Here is a 21040-nt window from a genome sequence, read left to right on the forward strand (position 1 = left end):
AAAACCAGGAGCAAATATTTCGGGTGTGCCACTGTGTTTGCAATGAATTGATGTTACTTTTTTCTTTGATTTGCCTGGTCATATCACTTTCTTGCTGCCACACTGCACTAGGGTAACTTAATTTTCTAGGGCAGTAATTTCTTTTCAAGATTGCATCACTGCAATTTGAACTACAATATATTCCTTTGCCATGCATTTGTCTCTTGTGTACAACTTAATTCTCTGTAAATATTCCTTACCAGAGGAACCGACTTAGGTGTTGGCATGTTTCTGGTCAGGTTCTGTACAGAGCAGTGCAAGTTCTGAGATAAGATACTTGGCTGATCTTCCAAAGAATTGTGTGAAACAATGACTGGAACAGTTTGAGATTTTCACTGTTACAGAGACTGTTTTTAACTGGTGAAGTCCAGTCCAGATAGCTCATGGAGGCCATTTCAAACACACACACAAAAAATTAATATGCTTTAAAACTGTCATTTCAGTCCTTGTCACTTATGATCTTCATAATTCATACATTCATGACAGTGACTCCTCCCTGATTTGGCAATAATTTTGTGTTGCTTCTTTACAAAATATTTTACCATTCCCTGTTGTTAGGCAGGGAAAAACCCCGTACACGTAATACTTTTTGATGGTGTACTTCTCCTATTAAGTACTTGTTGTTTGCTTAGCCACCCCTCAACCTGCCAAATTCATAGTGCATGAGAAGCACTGCATGTCTGTACAGGCTCCATCAGGCAAACCTGAGCTCCCCCTGTGTTCTGAGCTGACCAACTGTGAACTAGAAGACTTTTGACAGCTTATTAGTACAGGGCTGCACTGCGCTACTCAAGTTGTGTGACTTCTTATTCAGCTGGCTTGCCTTTAGCAAACTTGGAATGTGAGCAAAACAAGCCCAGATATGTCTGTTCAACCCAATCCACACAGATCCATAGCCACTGAGAGTGGGAATTATAAAGCATATAGATTAGAAATGTCTGAAGTCTCAATCATGGAAATCCTCCTCAGCTGTCACCTACTGAGATAGCAGCTCTATTCTGTGTAACATTATTTCACTTGAAGCACATGTGCTTATGACACAGTCTGAGTGAGAACCAAAATGTTTTCCTTTACCTAAACCACTGGAAGGCTTCATTTAGTCAGTGTTTTTAGAATATGATCTACTACTGCCCCTTGTTCCTTCTTGCCTGGCTTACAAAAGCATAGAACATATTCCATTCTCTTTCCTTTTGGGGAAAGTTGAAACTTTTCCTGCTTTCCAACAGACTGCTCAGACATCAGGATGATGAGGTGGATGGATAGATTCCACTTTTCCCAGTAATAACTAAAGTATCTCTGATTCTTTAACACCATGATTATTGCTCTACTGCTTTAGTTTTTCATCATGCAAGAAGAAGGGTTCCACCATCTGTTTCAGAAATTATGATGTATTTTGATAATAGTCAATTGCCAGATAAAATCCAGAAGCAGATTATAAATGGTATTTGGGTTAGATTCCTGGTTCTCCAAGAACAGAGCTTTTAAACTGAAGCTTTAAACGTGCCATTTCAAAATGTGACTACTGAGTGGTACAACAAACAGCGGAGTAAGGCTTGGATCACTGCAGTTCTTTGCATCACTTTGAGGAAAAAATTAAAGCTAGTATAGTATAATTTTTATGTTTTTATAACCCTTAACAAGCATTAATTCTATAGAAGTAATTTCTTTTACATGAAACTATCAAATTCTAGTCTAGTCACAGTAAGTTCTAAAATGGCAGCTACTTTGAAAAACTAAGAGCCTACGTAGTTCAGATTTAGGTTCCATCTAGAAAGGGTATGGAAGCTGTGACGCATGAAAAGATGCACTGCCCTTAGTCTGATGTCATGTAAGAAAAGAAGCCCTTATTATAAGGCTCAATCCCTACTAAAAATAGGAAAGTCTGTGAAAACACCTTTAATTGGCAAAGTTTTGCAAACACCATAGTTCACAAGTACGGTGTAAAAGCTTCATCCTTTGTGAAACAAAGTGTATTTGTCACAGATTACAAAGTTTGTGGATTAACACTGCGTGCCTGTCTGCAAACATCTGCAACTGTTTTCCCCTGAAGCATATGCAAACCACATATTTTAATATAAAAATTCACAGAAGCAGTAGAAAACTGTTTCCAGCTCCATCTCTCTTACTGTTGATTTCAACAGAAAGTGAAGATACTCAGACTTTCTTAAGTAGTATTGTCAGTCTTCATATGCCATCTACTGCTTGGCCTCTGCTTCCATCTGAGTTTCTTGGGATTCTTCAGCTTCTGAAAGCTTTTCATCATCTAAAATTCAATATAACTGTTAGTCAAACATGCTTGATCATATATACAGGCTATATTGCAGAACTTTGACCCATTTAAATATTTTATTTTGATTGCCTCAAAGGTGTAGTTGACTATCTCATTCTATAAAATGCTATGTTCAAATAAACAAAAACATCCTTCAAAGTTTTTAAAATCGTTACCTCTAACAGCTGTTACTGGAAATACGGGGTAAATTCCATAGTATCAGTTGAAGCAAATGCTACCAGATTGCTTCTAACCCCTTCTTTCTCTTTACCTACTAATGGTTTATTTATTTTATACTGAAGGTGTGCTTTTGCACTAAACTGCTACTTCCTTCACAAAATCCTGAAAGGTAATCTATATGTTCACATGAAAATGCATTTTCAAGACTAATACTTAAGCAAGTGTTAGTAGCACATAATAACAATAACCTTCTGCTAAAGTGCACCTAGGATTAACAGTTCATTCCACTTAAGAAGATCTAGACGGCCTTAGAGAATGAAAGTCTGCTCTTACAGCCATCTCTGCATTTAATCAGGTCATGCCCAGAGGCTGTACCAATTGTTCGGTCTTTGAAAGACATGGCAAATATACAGCAAATAATATTTAAAACAGTATTACCCGTATTAGAGCATGGAAAGTTAGTGCTGATTTGAAAATATCAAGTATTTGTGTGACAAAAGATGAGTATGACTAATTCCTGAATTTAGTTCTTATGTCTGACAGTTTTAGTCCCTGTTCTATCACAGATTCACAGTCTGAATAGGTTGTCATTTACCTTCCTTGTATTTCAATTTCTTTTTAGTAAAGCGTCAAATGATACCATGATAGCAGTGGCATGTTCAAAATTACTGAAATAGGAATTATAAAATTAAATTTGGAAATAAGCACAAGAATAATTTTCTGTAAGGAATACTTTCTGTTTAAGAAAACAAAACAAAACGCTCAAATTGCTATTCTCCATCCTCACATCTGAAAGAATTCTGCTGCCTACAAATTAACCTGAAGCTAGTCAGGAAATGGCACAGTGGGTGGCTTGTAGAAGAAAAAAAAAAAAAAAAAAAAAAAATCAGAGCAGTCTCAGGCTCTGGACTAATACTGGGGAGAAAATTCTGCCAATACAAGAGGTCACCAGCCTCAATTGCACAGAGCTATCCCTCTGCTGGAAGTTGGGATTCCTTTTGATCTGCTAAAACCTAACCCAGTTATACCAATTACCAAAGAACAGCACTTACTCTCCAGGGTTTGCTGAAGTTCATGGATGGTGCTCAGGAGAACATGGAACTGCTTCCTTCTCAGCTCCAGCTGGAATGATACAATACTTGTTGTAAGAAACAGAGCACATACCAAACAACACATAGCAGACTCTAGGTTAATTGTATTCCTAATAAATTATTAGATTACCATCTCTATGAAAAACCTACCTTATCTTCAACATTTTCTTTAATGTGAGAAAGGTTTTGCAGTTCTTTTCCCAAAGCTTCTAGCTGCCTGAAAAGAGATTGTCAGAATATTCTTTAAAAATTCTGTAAAATTCTTGCAAAACAGATTTGCTCTAAGTAGAGGAGAAAGAACTACGAAATAAACTGTTTATGTAAACAAAAGAAGTGAAATGATTTAGAGGTAAAGTCACTTCATGTAATTGTTACACTATTATGCTCCAGACTTGTAATTTCAAGACTTTAACAAAAAATTAGGCCTCCAAGCTGGAATACAGTTGTACCCTGGCCATTTGTAACAACTCAGTCCTGACAAAACATGTCATTTACTTGACCCTACAACACAAGTTAAAGAAGTAGATTCATAGAGTCTTAGAATATCCTGAGCCAGAACAGACTCATAAGGAACATCAACTCCAATTCCTGACCCTGCACAGGATACCTCAAGAGTCACATCCTGTGCCTGAGACCATTGCCCAACTGTTCCTTGAACTCTGTCAGGATTGGTGCTGTGACCACTTCCCTGGGGAGTCTGTTCAGTGCCTGCCCAGCCTCTGGGGGAAGAACTTTCTGCTCTCACTCCAACTCACCACGGACCCCCACAATCCTTTTTGAGGCTAAGAATAGCAGGTACCATAATACACGTTTCAGATGAGGATGGAGCACCAACTCTTACAGCCAAACCTCCAGTTTGGTCCTTCTACTTCTAATGCCCATCATAATTTATGCACCACACAATGAGAGCAAACTGCTCCTTTAAAGGTGAAGTGGATTGAAGCTGCTCATCCCTGATTAATTAGCAGACAGTCATAGAGGGGTCAGCAAGGAAATCAACCTTTTTTCCTGAAGCCATTGACAGCTGCAGCAACTAGTCTGGGTAGGGAAGCACAAAACCCCTCCAGTCCTAAGTACCTCACTGTGGATGGCAAAAAGTCTATTTTAGTGCCACCTGAGGGTGTCTTTTTTTGATCCAGCATGCTTGGTACCTCAATGGGAATACCTGAGAGAGTTGTGTGTGACATTACCCTTTTCTTTGATGGAAGCAGGCTAACAGCTTACAGGCTTATACACTGATTTTGGATACATTTGGTTTCAAGTTTCTGAAAAACTTCCATTTGGCCAAATCTTGCCGATTACACTGTATAATCAGACTGCGAGGTGTAAGCAGACTGAGAGAGGACAGGCTTTTTTTGTAGTAACATCCAAGCTACATCTGGAATTTTACTCTTTTTACTTTACATTCCAGAGAATCTTTGCTTAGCCTTCTTGCTTTTCATATCTCCATTTCTAAGACTCATTTCTTGGTCCTCTGAACAGCTCTTCTGATACTGCATCTAATTACACTGTGGGCACTGTTGTTTAGTACTTCAGCTCCTATCACTTCCTTAATTGGCTCCTGTGCACTACTTGTGACTAAGCTGTTAACAGCTTCTTTTGTGCTGTATGACTCGTTGTTCCAAGAAACACTCGCTTCAAAGCATAAAGAAAGTATTTTTCTAAACTTTGTCCTATTGTGCCACATAACCTGCAAAAGCTGTTATATGTAACTCTTGCAATAAACCCTTTCTGTTTCTTCCTACAAGAAGTTTTCTCAAGTGTTTTTAGTGATAAGGAGTGCCATTAAAAGTGTGACATTGTTAGTGAGGCTTACTCTCTTCTGAATTAAGGGTGGCCTTTGGTTCATTGTATCATCTTCTGTATACTTTCCTACACACTGCATTCTTACCGGCTAAAACTTATCACTCTTTATAGCTTTACTTAAGAAACTTGGGCTTGGATGTGTTAAGCAAAATTAGAATAATCCTTCCAAACCCAAACAACCCAGCATCCTCTAAGATAAAAAAATATCATCCAATCAAGGAATTATAGAATAGTTTGGGTTGGAAAGAACCATAAAGATCATGTAGTTCCAAGCCCCAGCCACGGGGAGGGACATCTTTCACTAGACCAGATTGCTCAGAGCCCCATCCAAACTGGCCTTGAACACTTCCAGGGAAGGGGCAGCCACAACTTCTCTCATTTAGTTGTTTCTATTCCTTATTGACTTATCTGAAAAACTGCGGGTTTGGTAGTTCTTTAATAAAAGCCTCACTTGATAAATATCACATTCTGACTAATGAAGTAAAAAGTAGTCAAGCCTCACGAGCATTGCCTGTAATAATCAGAGCTGGGGTAATGAAATCAAGGCACAGAAAAACAACATACAAGTAAGAAAAGTGTGAAGTATTGTCAGTGGCTTATAGCTATTAAAAATGCTTTTATTAGGGTAATAGTATAACCAAAACACTTCCATTTGCTATGAAAGGCCATGGGGAATATGAAAAGACAGCCTCCCCTGGCAATTTCACTGAAAGTGGGAACAGGATAAGTGCACAGCTGCACTTAAATGGGTACAGTAATCCCACATTGCATCTTTAATCAGTTTAAGAACAACAAACTCACAGATGCAATAAGTCCTGGCATGTTTCTATGGCTCAATAAAGTTAATCTCCCCACAACTGCCCCAAAAGCACAGACAGGGATGCAGACCCAGAATGTGACAAGCAGCACTGAGAGTTACATGCAAGACAAGTTGGACAACAGGTAGGTCTGACCTGCGTGCCAGGGCAGGTTATGTGTGCTGCACAACGCAGCCATTTATAACCGGGCATGCAGGAACAGCGACCAGAAGGAAAACATAAAAAAGAACCCCAGGAGCTTTCTCCTGCTTTCTCTCATTCCACTTTACTCGCTTGTGTGTTACACATTTCAAGTGACTACGGAATCTGGCTGGTGCCAGGTAAAGGACTTCCCACCATCTCCCTTTCTTGAACAACTCATAGGTAAACTGACATCAGATGTGCATTTACATCTCAGTTCATTTATCCACCTCAACAGTGGGGAAAAATTCAACTACAGAACAATTAGCAGTGCTTCTTACCCATACTGATGGGAGATTAAGGAAAGCTCATTTGGGCACAGAAACACAAGTTTATATTGTGTCAAAGAAATCATACAAATGTGAGGAAAAGTCAAACTGAAATCAAGGAAATGTCAAGTCTGGTGGCTTCCAGTTTACTGCTCTATTATAATTTAATGTAGTTTTATACTTACTTCAGTGTTTCATGTCTGTCTGGGTGATGCTGTATGACTTTGGCCAATGCATCATATTCTGAAAGACATTTAAACAGTTAATCTAAATAATTCTGAAAATACAGATTCAAGAACCCAAACTCAGGTACCACAGAATGGCAGATTCTTTTTCCTTGAAAAACTGTTTTAATGTTTCTCAAAACACCTTAAGACAGCTCTGCATTGCTACACAGTCTTTTGTGTCTGATCCATAAACATTGGGTTTAAATACAATCAAACGTGTATGTACAGAAAATGGTGTTAATGTTACACATGAAGTTTAAAGATTTTTAGAGTATAAAATGATGCATGGATTTTTGTAATTTTTAGGATTTTTTTAAAAAACTATTACACATTAGGAACAATATTATGGTTATACAGACAACCAACACAGCCATTTCCTGATAGTAAGACCATACATATGCCAACTATCTCATTCACCTGGAAAAATCTGTGCTGCAGACTGGATAGAACATATCAAAAAGCAAACACTTCAGACCTATGTTTGTGATGATGTAAGAACTCCACATTCCTACTGATTAAGGTTATTTTAATTTCCAGTTGAGTTCAAAATTATCCACAGCATTGATCAAACAGTTGTATTTAAAACATTCCATGTTTTATTTCTAAAATTTCTTTTTGGCATTTCATTTATCACGAAAAAACAATTCTTAGCTTCTTCTCAGCTGCTCATCTTTTAGACTGGTTTAGGTTTCAATGAATTATGAGTATATAATTTTAAAAGTAGGGAAAAAATAAACCTCTTAGAACAGGTGTTCAGAAAGGACAGTTTCTGGTTTTCCTGATGCTGCATTTCATTGAGATCTGGCTCAATCTTGCCTGTGTCATCCACCCAAAACTTTCAGTAGTGAGTGGAACCCACCATGCTGAATATAGTTATCATGATGCCTTGCACTTTCAAAAATTTAGAATCTATTTTCAATACAATGTATTCTAAAAGACAATAAAACAACGAAGCCCACCACTGTAAATACAGATATGGCGCCTTACCCTGGCGATTTTTTCGAATCCTTTTTGCTTGCAGGATTTGTTTTTTGCATTCAGATATCTTCTCATGGGCTGCAGCTATACTATTTTCTTTAAAAATAAAGAAAGAAAGATATAGACTTATACTGATTTTAAAAAATAGCCAAACCACTCATCTGATGTATATATTATGTTCACTAGAACTGGCCTGAGCTTGCTCGTTAGAGAAACTATCAAGCAGAAACCAGTAACATTTTCTCATGTTTACCTATATCCTTATAGATTTTTTCATAGTTTTCCATCTCTCTCAGGTTCATGTCATACACCAGAAGAGTTTTTCCCATTGAAAATTCACACTGTGATAAAGTACTCAGCATTCGTTGGTACTGGCTGTATCTGAAAACAGACAAGATGTTTACTCTCAAGCAGCATTAAAATAGTTCCTGACTTTACAGAGCAAGAAAACAAAACTTCATGTAGCACAAGGAACAGCTAAATAACAATTATTCAACAGAGAAAACACTTCAAAGAGTCAGTGTATTATTTTTTTGGAAGTGCAGTTAGAAACATTGGACACATTAATTTCACCATCACGTCCTTATCAGTGTAAAGTGGGTATTAAAGCAGTGAGCAGTTTGACCCAGGGCTTATAAATTTTCCAGCTGGGGTTGGCTCTGTGACTGCCGAAGCAGTATTTTAATACTGCACTGCTTCCCTGTATACACACTCATAATATTGTGTCCTTTGGGAATTTATACCATTACTAACAGAGACCCCCACAGAAGGCTGTCACTCGTACCTTACTAATTTAGACTTTAAAAAAAAAAAAAAAAAGAGAGAGAGAGAACGACAGCAGCAGAAATACCAGCAGTATTTCCCTTCCCTAACAGAACAAACGCAGAACTGCCAACTAAAATATCCGAGTCATGATCCTGTTATAAGAGCGGGACTCCCGGCTGGATCACGCAGCAGGCACAGCAGTCCTGAGGGCATTCGAGCGGGGCTGGCAGATTTCACGATACAGCCCGCAGCCTTCAGTGATTTCTGACCCGTCTGCAGCCCTCCTCTCTCAGCACAGTCCTCGGCGTTTGTCCTGGAAACAGCACCGAGCCAAAGAAAAGCAGCTGTGCACATTTTAACGCGGATCTCTTCCAAATGGATCGAGCCCCGCTTTCCACTGAAACGCAAGCTAAGCAGTTCCAAGACTTAAAAAAACAAAGCAAAACAACAGATACCCTTCCTCCTGAGATCCGGAATTACACCACTTAATGAAACTCTTCACCAGCAAATTGATCCGCCTGTCATCACCAGCTCCATCGCCATCGATCAGCAGCCGCTTGCGGATAACTTCATCTGAGGGGAAACTCCAGTTAGACCCTCACGCCATGGCAGCCGCCTGCCAGCGCCGCTCGCGGGTCTCTGCCGGCGCTCCAGAGAGCGATTCCCGGAGCGAGAGCGGGCGGATCTGCTGAGCCGCGGGGGCTGCGGGGCCGGGGGCGCATGGAGGGCCGCGGGGCCGGGGCCGCCATGGAGGCCCGGCCGCGGGGTGAGCGGCCCCGGGGCGGGCGCGGGGGCCGCGGGCAGCCGCTCCCCGGAGGGCGGGCGGGGGACGCGGCGCCGCGGGGAGCCCCGGCGGGGGTCGCGGCGCGGGGCGGGAGGAAGGAGGGGAGGATGGCGAGAGGGAGGGAGGGAGGTCTCACCGTCGGTCACGGCCCCCATGGCGGCGAGTGCCGGAGCCGGCGGGGCGGCGGCAGCAGCGAGTGAGGTCAGCTTCCCACAATGCAGCCGGCGAGAGCGGCGGCCATGGAGGGGGAGGCGGCGGCTGCTGGGGCCTGAGCCGGCGGGCGGCGGACGCGCGGCCCGGGGAGGGCGGGCGGGCGAGCCCCGCGCCCCGCGTGGAACCGGCCCCCTGGCGAGGGGCGGCCCCGCCAGGTGAGCGCCCGACGGGGGAGGGAAGCGGCGGTCCCGCAGCCAGGCTCCACCTCCCCGCCCCCGCCACCCGCACCGGCCCCGCCGCCCCCCGCCCGGCCGCCCCGCCATGCCCCCGGCACATGGTCCGGCGCCATCGAGGCCGCCGGGAGCGGGGGCGCCTCCAGTGCCCTCCCGCCAGGGCCCCGGCTCGGGGTGTCCTCCCCGGGGTGCCCTCAGTCACCCTCGCCCTCGGTGCTCCCGACCTCCCCGCGCAGGGCTCCGCACGGCCTCGGCGGTGTCGTCGCACCTACGGTGGCGGTGGCGATGGCACAAGGGAGCAGGTGGACGGTCCCGCCGCGGTGGCGGCGAGCCGGGGAGCAGGTGGATGGTCCGGTCACGGTGCTCGGTGTCACGGACGTGGCGGCACTGTGAGGGTGGTGGGATCCCCTGTGGTGGCTCTCTGGCCCCCGTGGCTGGAGGGATCGGGAGCGCTGGCTCCTCGGCGCCTTTTCCCTGGTGAGGGTGTGGAGATGTGCCCGTGGCGCAGGTGTCAGGAGCTGGGCTGGCCTGCCATGGCCGCCTAGGGTTCATCCCCACTCGATGCTGGGAGAACAAACAGCAGGGCCGGGGGCGTGCAAAAGAATCATTATTCTGATGGTTCCTGGCGAGTTTGACTATGATCAGCAGATAGGAACAATAGTTGTTTCTTCCTGTCCCGGCAAACTAAGCTGGTGCTGAAAAAAAGTGGCTAGAGGTGTCTGGAGGAAAGAGATGCTGAGGTGTTACCGTGTGTTGAGTTTTAGGCTTTTGGTGCATGGGCTTGGATGCTTGGACAGCGCTGGTAATGTTACTGTAGTGTGTATCACAATACCTGAGGCGTTGCCAGAGCCTGGACACCTTTTTATTCCCTCTTCATTTGGCTTGGACAGTTCAGTGGTTTATGATCTTGTTCTGCTTAGCACAATTCATCGACAGTTTTAGGGTGGTGGGGAAAATCGGGGTGAGAAAAGAACGAAGTAAATAACATGTTGTAATCTGTTAGTTCCTGGTTTTAGAGCTGTGAGTGATTAAGAGGCGCTTTTTTGTTCTGGATAGAGGCATTTAATAGCTCTTTACGGATTTGTAGATTGTTTCAAGTCAGTACCTTGTCTTCAATAGGCAACTGATCAGGCCCTTTGGAAGATGGTATTAGGGAAGCATTACTGGGGGTTGTCGTTAAAACTCCGCCAAAAGCGTTTCCAACATGAGAAACTTGGATAAGTGGCTATTGTTCTTGAAGTTTTTGTGTACTCTTATGCGATTGGTGCGTGATATAATTTTATATGAAAACCTAACGATCTATCCAGTTACCCAGGTTTGGGCCAAAGAATGGGCCATGCCTTCATGAACCGTGTAAGCGCTGCTAAAAGTGCTCACTTTTATGAACTCTGGTTTTGTTGCCGTTTAGTTTGTTTGACTGAAAATTTTGTTTTTCTTAAGGCTTTGATCCCTATGGTACAGTCTAGTATGTTGCCAAACGGTGAGAAGACCTAGCTGCACTTCTCTATGCAAATTTTGTACAGTTACTGCCTTTCTCTCTTTATCCACTTATTTCCTTTTGGAAGTCTTAAGCATCTTGAAACATCCAGTTTAATCAAGACAATATATTTCTTACACTTCTCTGAGTTCTTTCCATTTTCTGAGCCCTTTTGGTTTTTCTCGTGAAGTTGGTCAGAACTGAAGACTACTGTAGGTGAAAATCCACAATTATTTATTTAATCGTCTCAGAACTTCCAGGTGATTTTCTGTTATTCAATCCAATACAATCTTTTCTCACTTTTTGTTCATCAATCCATTCTTGGTCAGATAGTCTTATTAAGCTCTCCATAAGTAGATAGCCCTTGAGTAATTAATTTAGAATACAGCAGTACATATGACTAGTTAATAATATTTAATGACTTTTGTGCCATTCTTCATATCTGTTACTAATTACGAGCTTCTGTGAATTTTTTTGTTCTGGGTCTTAGGCTCATAAGAACAGTTTTGAGAACAAAGCCATTATTTTTCTTTTTCAGACAGGGCTTTCAGGCATCATCAATGCTCATTAACTTTTCTCCTTTAGAATGGAAGTAGAACTTGGTAAATACATCATCAAGAATCTCACTAAGGCTAGGTATTGATGCAAATGCCTGTTCTCTCTCCTGCTCTATTTTGACATATTAAATATCCATGAGATGTTTTTGCTTGGGAAGCCAGTTCCTGCTTTATTCCTGGGTTTCTGTATGGGTTTGAGAATTCACTGTGTCTTAAGAGTTTTTGTTTTGCTTTGCTCCATTTCCAAGTAGAATTGCTCATCTTGTAAGTGTTAAAACAACCCTTGTTTCTCTTGTGTATACACACTCTCTGTTGTATACAGCCGTGTCTTTGCCATTAATTCAGTGTGATGTATGATGTAGATCTCTGGAGCAGGATTGACTTACTGGTATTTATTTGTCCTTCACCACTTCGGGTATTCTGTGTAGATTCTATCAGCTGCACTCTTTTATATAATCCTTCAGCGGACCAGCAGAAGCACTGAGTAGCACTGGACCTTCCCTAAAGCATCAGTAGTGAAGATTGACACAAATAGGAAAAAATGTCTTGCACAGGGGATAGCACCTGACTCTGTGCCAGCTCTTTTGGAATAAGTACCTGTGTGTGCTTTCAACCAAGCTAAAATGTCATGCAGTTTTCCCTCTTTCCTTGAATTCTTTTATGTGTGCCATATGGTAAGACCCTGGAGCAGCTTATACATAATAATTTGCTGCACATCTGTCCTTGTCAAAAGTGTTAAATAATGCTTTGTAATGCTTCCAGGTGACTCTGGATGAAAGAAGTATAACCTAGGTAAGTTTAGTACTGCAAGATGTTACATGTGTGTGGAACTGGCTTTGATTTTTCATAAGTATAGATTTTTTTTTTTTCCTGAAAATACGGTTTTAAGTGCACTGATTTTTTTTTTTTTTTTTTAATTGAGGAAGTCTGTTAATGCTGAAATTTTCTCTCCTGAAAAACAATCTATGAGAGTAAAAGTTCCAAGTGACTTTATCCCTCCTCCCTTTTTCTTCAACTGTGTGTGTGTATATGATTTTTTTCCCCAACCGCACAAAAAGTTAAAGGGGAAGAAGCTTTTTATAGTATTGCAGGCCATAATGAGCTATGATTTTTAAGAGCTAAAAAAAATCAGCTTTAACTATTGACAAGGTGGATTTAAAATATTTTTCTTTAGCCTCCCTAATAATTTATGAGGTGGTTTTAAATTCCAGGCTTTCTTCATGTTGACTAACTTCTAAATCAGACTTTTGTGTAGCAGTAAGTCTTAGAGAGATCTAAGTATAGTAGGTCAGAAACTGCAGGGTATTTTTATCCAGTCCAACCTATATTCTTGTCAGAAAGCCATACCAAATTTATTTAGCGAGACCTATTTTCCGTAAGCTTATGTTTAGCATTACTTTTTACCACCATCCTTTATTTTTCTGTTGAATATATACTAGGATTTTGTGCAAGACTGATACCAGCCTGATAGGTTTATCAGGCTGGTTTTTCTCATTTTAAATTGTTAGTGTTTTATTTTCTTTGCAATCTTCTGTAGCCTCAGCATTTACTGAAAATTAGCATCAGTGTTCCAAGAGCTTGTCATCCCATTCTGTAAAAATTCTAAAACACTGGCTGTCTAATTCTGCAGATATTAAAATAGTCACTTTTGGCAGATAAACCTGAAATTTTTCAACCCAGTGATTGAGGTATAAAAAGTAGTGAGTGGTTCTTAGCCTTGTAAAAAGCTTTCCTGACATGGACCCTTGTGTTCTACAGAGCCAGCCCATTTTCATAGAATAAAAGCAGAACAAGAGAATGGAGGGCGAACATACTTCTTGTGACTGTGGTGATAATATCAGTAATTTAAAAATGCAACATTTTATTATCTGAACAGTAATCAATTTTGCTGTCTACTGCCTGTGTTACTAAGATTGATTAAATGTACTGTTAATCCCATACTTTAAAAACCAAGCTCCTATAAAATAATAGTATAACCACAAGTTGTGGTCTACACTATTGGTTTCATTTGTTATTTTTTTATTTTGTAACTGAAAGAAGCCTGTAGAATTCCAGAAGTTTTGACAGAAGCAATTTACAAAATATTAGTCCTAGAAATATTTTATTCATTAGGAAGACATTTTATCACTACTACTTTTCTCCTGAAGGGAGAAAAGCTTATCTTGGTCATTAAAAAAAATACTGCTGCATGGTCCTTTGAAATATTTTTTTCCTAAGTAAGGACTCTGTGTCTTAGTTAATCTCAGTTACACAGGTGGCATTCTGATAATTGTCCTCTTTCAGCTGTCTTCGCAGGAATTATGTAACAGCTTTCCAAATTTCATCTCCAGATCCTACTGAATTATTTATGAAGCTTGAGGATCAATTATTGTACATTTTAGGATGATCTGTGACTAATTTATTGAAGCTTGTCAAACTCAGCTTGAAATTTCATGATACTGGAAGTGTAGGTATTGAACGTAGAAGCCAGAGCCTTTAGGTGCAGGGGTGCAAAGCAAAGTGTGCCTTGTGTGTGTGCCAAAAGGGGCTCTGTTGGAGGAGTGGAATTAACAGGAGTGGCACCATGGGTCATATCTATTCCCAGAGACTTGGTAGATTCCCACTTTGCAAGGAAGTCAAGGTGTTTTAACAGTTTCTTGAGAAACTCTGTGTCGTGAAGCTACAGATTAGCTGGTTAGAATTTTCTTTTAATCTAAAAATCATTAACACTGTAGACTTCAGCTGCCTGTGCAATGGCTCGGAGATCCCTCATGATGTCTGCATTCTGTGATTTAAAGTGACTCAGGTAATTTTAGGGTGGCATTTCATGCTGTCCTGTGATTCTGTTTCATGTGTTTTGTAAGAAAGCAGACAGGAATAATAATTTTTTTGACAGGAATAATCAGTTATCTAGCATTCTCTTAATTTGTTGGCAGGATGTTTTCAGGGTGACTTTATTTTATTTTACTAAGGAAAAAGCATATTTTTGATTTTTCCTTCCTCAATCCTTCAGTTCATGGCTGTGGTAATGATCAGTGTGGTGCCAGGGTTTTCAGAGGAAGAGGTGGATGTTTAATGAGGTTTTACCACTGACTTAGAAGAATTTGTCTTTGCTGGCATTGGGCCAAATGGTAAATGTTTTTATTTAACTGTGGTTTGAAACACTGGATGAACAACAAGAGAGCTGTGAATATCATGTTTACTCATATCAAGTTTAAATAAATAACTGTTAGTGCTACCGAGGAAATTTTGCACAATGATTACAAGGGAAAACAGGCATTTCCTCCTTTGGAAAGCAGCTCCTGCCCGACTTCAGAGCGGTGTTTTCTGAATCACGTGGCCAGATGCTTTGACTCAGCTAAGAAAGCTGAATCAGAGCTATTGCGCAGCTTCTGAGTCAGCTTTTTGAAGTTTAAAAACAATTGTTTGGTTAAATTTGTTTTCTTTATTTTTTTTTTAAGAGCAGTCCCAAACTGTAAAAGAAGACATAGATATTTTACAAGGCTTTGAGCTTGGCCACATCATGGAGAGATGTTGAAAGAAAGGCTTCTGGCTCAGGAGATGGAGAAAGAGCGTCAGATCTATTGATAAACATCAGTTTCTTGTTTTAAATTGGGCTTATATTGTGCTTTGGATTATTTCATGGTTTATTTTCTTGTAATAGAGAAACTCTGCCAGTGGCTAATGTTCAAGCACAACTACAATTTACAGTTCCCATTAAACATGATACACTGACACATGTTCTCATTCCTAATTTCTGAGGTACAAGCCTGAGCAGAGAAATAGAAGTAATTGGAGGCATGAGTACATGCTTGGGTGATGCCTGCTCAGATTTTTGTTTGTAAAACGTTGAATGTAGTAGGGGTGGCACTGGTTGGGCTCTGGAACAGGCTCCCTGGGAGAATGGTCACGGTCCCAAACCTGCCAGAGCTCTGAGTGTTTGGACAATGCTCTCAGGCTCAGGGGGGATTGCTGGGGTGTCCTGAACAGGGCCAGGAGTTGGGGTCCAATGATCCTGGTGGGTTTCTTACAGCTCATAATGTTCTGTGGTTCTATGATTCCATGATGCTGTGAAAACACTGAACTTTGTTTCTGACCACTGATAGCCTACAATAAGGACTGGAAAGAGTGTGAAAGCCCAAAGTGAAGCTGTGGCCTTAGGAAGATGGCATATTCTCTTCACTTTTTTTTTTTTTTTTTTTTTTTTTTTTTTTTTTTTTTTTTTTGGTGTGTGTGTGCCAGTGTAGCTTCTAGACTATTGCTTCAGTTGCTGTCTAAACAGATGGTTTAAGCAAATGTTTCAAGAGAAATGTGCTGAGAGGATAACTGGGCATTTCCAGCAGAGACTGTCGCACCTAGAAGGGGCAAATCCAGGTTGTGCCTCAAACTGGTTGTAGCAAAGGGGAAGGCTGGTCTGGCTGAGGCCAGCTGGGTCATGTTACATGAAGGTGGGGGAGCCAAATTCTTTAGTGTTTGTTGGTGTTTTCTTAAAATTATACCAACCAGAAAGGCTTGAAGGAGATGATGAATCTGCACATTTTCTGCGCAGTAGCTGAAGCAGTAACGTGCTTAAATCCTGCCTCTTTCCAGGCTAAGCACCTTTCTCTAGGGAGCATTTTGGATTCATGCTCTCTTGAAATTAGGATCATAAGCCCTTTCTTTCAAAAAGGGAGCAAAGGTCAAGCTTTGCTTTCAAAACCCAGGAGGTGGTGGTGGTTCTGGTTCCCTTTTCATCATTAGCAGAGCTGTTATCTGCTGGACTGCTCGCCACATGTGTGGGAGAGTTCAGCCCAGCTATCCTCCTTCCTGAGAGGATTAATGCCTGTAATTCTTTCCATCAGAGTGAATTTTGTAATCACCAGACTGTTGACTAGTACGAGGTGGTGTTGCTGTCAGAATGATAGACTGAACACAGCAGTGAAACCCAACACAAAAGATATTCAGTGACTGAGGACTAAGGTGTTTAAGGGTGCAATTCATAAAAGCAAACCAGTAATTTCAGAAGTGCAAGAAAAGAACAATCGAGATAATTTTTGCATTGCAGGTCAGATTCTGTTCAAAGATGTACAAGTGCCTCCGTGGTGATTTCTGTACTTTATTTTCAAGCAGGGCTAGAATTTGTGCTTGAAAAGTACGAGGAACAGGAAAAAACTGTGGTATAAAATAATCTGCTTTATAAAATGTTTTGGTGAGTTAGTTACAAGAGGTAAATAGACAAGCCAATGTCAAGCACCAGGAAAAAGAGGAATTGGACACAAAATACATTTTCTGTAAATTATGTGTATGTCCTTATGTATGTATACATAAATGTACATTTTCGATTGAGAAATGGAAGTAACTATAAGTGTGCCCAAAACATTAACCCCAAAGTGTTATTTCTTTTAGTAGTAGTTATGAAAGTAAGTAACAATTGTATCTATTCTCACAGCATTTCAAGTAGTTTACAAGGTAACTTTTAACATAATAATGTTTTAGTAGACACCTTATAAACAAGCATTCAAATTAGCTTGTTGGGGTGGGGTGGTTTTTTGTTTGGTTGGTTTTTTTGCAAAACATTGGTGCAGAATGCTTGAAAACCATGAGTTCTTTTTGGTCCTCCACCTTTTTATTTTAATAAAAACTTAAATTTTAATTGTACATAGAGAGAATTGAACTAATAAAAGAGGCAGAGCAGATAAGTTGGATTTTATAACTTAGATTATTGGAGGTTGGTTTGTAGGAGATCAGAGTAAACCAAAGCCATGCTATTAATAAATATGCACCTGTGATTTTGTGGTTCATGGTAAATATTTTCACTTCAGTTTCATTCCAGTGTCACTTTGGCAGTTAAGAGTTAGTGGTTTGTGTTGTTTTTTCATTTTTGAGAACTGCTTGTGGTTTTTGGTGTGTATGTATATATATAAAGTTGGGATGGTGTTGAATAATAACATATCCTGAAATAAAATTGTGCATATGTACGTTAAAATGAAACATATGAGATTTTTTTTTATATAAATGTCATTAGTTTGAAATTTAATTTTATAAGTACCCAAATTGCACTTGATCTGCAGCCTCTTTGTCTGGATTGGAATAGGAGGATATTTATTGTCAGATTTTCTGGTGGAGCTTTTATGTCCTGTGAAAGGCTTGCACAAGCAGGAGTGAGTGACTGTAGCTGTAGTTCATGTCATCAAACAAATGGAAGCAAATAGCTCAGGAGCTGTTGTTTTTAAATGTTTAGAGAAGTCTGTCCTGGTCTTGCAAGCCCTTGAAGGGATTTTGAACCTTACTCATCTTCTTGAATGTTGGCATAGACATATGATGATAATACAGGTAACAAATTTCCCAATGACTGGATTATTCTTATCAAATCTCAATTTGTAGTTCCCTCCCAGTCTTTCTAGGACTGGCTTACTAAATTTGGCACAGAGAGTTTCAACTCTAAGACAGCCATTTTGCAACCTACATTTTCTTCTCTTTCTGCTAATAGCAGTTAGTGAAACTGCTTTTGAGATGGATACTGTGAGAATGTATTGCTTCTTTGCAAAGGCCTCTAAAAGTTAAATTGTCTTTGAATAAGCAGTTGTTCTCTGCTGGCTTCTGTGCAGGTGGTGTCTTTTCAGCAGCTGCAATAACTGTCATGGCTTGGGGAAAAATAAGTAACAGGCAGCCCTGGCACAGGGCACCCTCTGGGAGCTGTGAGAAGGGTACAGCACCGTGTGTTGTAGTTGAGAAATGTACAGCAATTAGCAACAAAACATAATTTATTTTTTTACAAAGCTATAGACATAGGAAAATATTACCTTAACTATGTGTCAGTGCAGTTAAAGGAATGGTTTGTGCTAATCCAGTTGTCAGCAGGGCCCGGACTTGGCTGCTCTCCATTATCCTTTGGGTTGAGAATGGAGGAAGGAGTAATTGGAAATTCCATGATCCCTGGTGTCAAGTCAGAGATCTTCCCAGGCAAGTGTCTCATGCAGAACAATGTTGATATGAGATACAGTTGTTTGTTGTATCAGAGAATTTAAAGCGTAACAGTGAAGTTTGCCTTAGAAAAAGAAATACTTCAAAAAGAAAAAACGTTACTATTGAGACTTTATGCACATAAATATAGTACTGAAGGATATATAAAAGAAAAACCTTGCTATCATGTGATCATATTTCTTTAAGATTTACTTTGAAGCTTTCTGATCAATTTATGACTTTTTATTTTTCTTGCCATTTGATAAATATTTTTCTGTGTTTCTGGTTTTTCACAGCTCTGCTTTGAGCACCATCTCTGATATCAATGGGGAACAGCATGGTTTTATTGCAGGGCCAACCTCCTTTTTATATTTGTGCTCACACCGTGATAGTGACATTTTATTAACTCATGATCAGGACTTGAATTTTAAAGGGATAAGAATATCTTCTATGTTTTTATTTGTTTTACTTAAATGTAGAATTACTGCATAGAGTAGGGGTGCATGCTGTGTTCTAGCTGAGCTTCCTGAACTTCCTTAGACAAAAAAAACCCCAAGTAAATCTGTGTAATATTAAGGATCCTGAGTTTGTGAAAGTAAGTCTGCTTGATCTGCTTTAGTTTTGAAACAAAGTATTAATTAGCTGCACACATGGAGGGACATCAAGTCTGTATTGAATGAAATTAGGAAGGAGGAGGTGTGGAGATGCCAGTGCAGTTGCTTGAAGATCTGAAAAACCATGATGCATAAACAGTGTTTAAGAATGCAGCTCCTTACAGCAAAAAAGAGGGGACTCAGAGCGTGAGAAGTCAGATCTGTTGAAGGGCATTGCAAAGCAGGGGGCTTGTGACAGGTGGAGAAATAAATAGGTCATATTCAAGCAATGAAGATTGATCATGGGCAAACACAGTTCTCTAGTGGAAGTATTGAAAGGCTGGAATAATCACCCGTGGGACAATGGCTTGTCCATTGCCCCAGGTCTTTAAGAACAGTCTTGATTACTTGTATTGTTCCCACCAGGTAGCTTAGTTATCACGCCTTGGGGCTAGGAATGGACCGGGTGACCTTTGGAGGTTCCTTCTATCTCTCCTTTGATTAACAGATCTCTTAACTACACATTGGACACATTTTAACAGGGTCATGCTGAAACCTCTTCTCCAGCTCTGCACCCTGTTCATCAGTTCTCTTTCAAGTGGAATTTGTTGTATCTGTAAAAAAAGCTATGGTAGTTGTCAAGGAGAGGTTGTGTTTTTCAACAGGTATGAGTTTTCTGCCAGCGCTTCTTTCATGTCATCCTTCAGGACAATTCTACGGTGAGTCCCTGTCATCCTTCTGTTTAAATATTCTTTTCTGCTGTGGTGTTGCATCTAGGCCAGTTGCAGAATTGTTATTCTGCCTGGAAAAATGATGGGCGTTCGTGGAGTGCCTTGTGGGGGAAAGCATGTCCTGAGTGTGGATCAGAATGAGCAATTTTTCCGGCTGGCTGCACTCAAACTGTTGATTTCGGTAACTGCAGCTTGACGTTTAGTTGATATGTAGGTAACCATGTTCAACAGGGAGATTTTTAATTCCATTTAATTTCATTTTATCTGTGAGCATGTATCCCCTTAGGAAAAATTAATTTCTTGGTGAGACTAGCAGTAAAAGGAGGGATACTGTGGAACCTGGAGGTTGTGTAGCTAATGGAATGATAAATATGAGAAGAAATCCTCTGATTTTCTAATGCTCCATTACCAGTCTGCCTGTCCATGAGCAGCAGAGTGAGGAAACTGGAGAACTGATTCCTTCACAAGGCATTATTAGTCATAGCTAATAAATTATTTTAATAGCTAAAGAATATGCTAACACTCACACAGCTTTGGCTTTGCATCTGTGTATAGTTCGCAGAGAAGGGAACTGCTACTGGGAATATTTTAAAATGCAAATTATTATATTCTCCAGGTAAATGATAACAAAAAAATCCTTCCTTTTATTCTGTTGAAGAGTATCTAGTGGTTGTTTGACTAATGCTTGAGAATTAGGCACCTTATTAATAGTTACATAAGTAGTAGTTAGAAAAGGATATGATTTTATACGGTATAATAAGCAGCTATGAATTAATACAGTTTATAAATAAGTGTTAAGCTTACAGTGTGTCAGAAGTGCTGCTTGATTGTGTGGGCTTTTGTAGACATTTAAGCCACTGGTATATTTGGGTCAGTATAAGTGTACTTTTTAAAATTAAAATATTAGGGGTTTTAAGTTAAGTTTTATGCCACTAAAAAGACATTTCATGTCTTATTAATATCACTAAT

General features: G+C 40.4%; 1 protein-coding gene across 1 annotated transcript; it reads right to left on the reverse strand.

The window, feature by feature from the left end:
- Window positions 1–1411: 1411 nt before the first annotated feature.
- THOC7 (THO complex subunit 7) lies at window positions 1412–9768 on the reverse strand. Its single transcript, XM_040075841.2, has 8 exons — window positions 9543–9768; window positions 9078–9195; window positions 8111–8238; window positions 7867–7953; window positions 6838–6895; window positions 3730–3796; window positions 3541–3610; window positions 1412–2302 (listed from the first exon to the last, which is right to left on the reverse strand). The coding sequence occupies exons 1-8, from the start codon at window positions 9559–9561 to the stop codon at window positions 2235–2237; spliced, it is 615 nt and encodes a 204-aa protein (XP_039931775.1). The 5' UTR covers window positions 9562–9768; the 3' UTR covers window positions 1412–2234.
- Between the last annotated feature and the right edge of the window lie 11272 nt (window positions 9769–21040).

The sequence above is a fragment of the Hirundo rustica genome, chromosome 12 (genome assembly GCF_015227805.2).
Source record: "Hirundo rustica isolate bHirRus1 chromosome 12, bHirRus1.pri.v3, whole genome shotgun sequence".
NCBI classification, from domain to species: domain Eukaryota; kingdom Metazoa; phylum Chordata; class Aves; order Passeriformes; family Hirundinidae; genus Hirundo; species Hirundo rustica.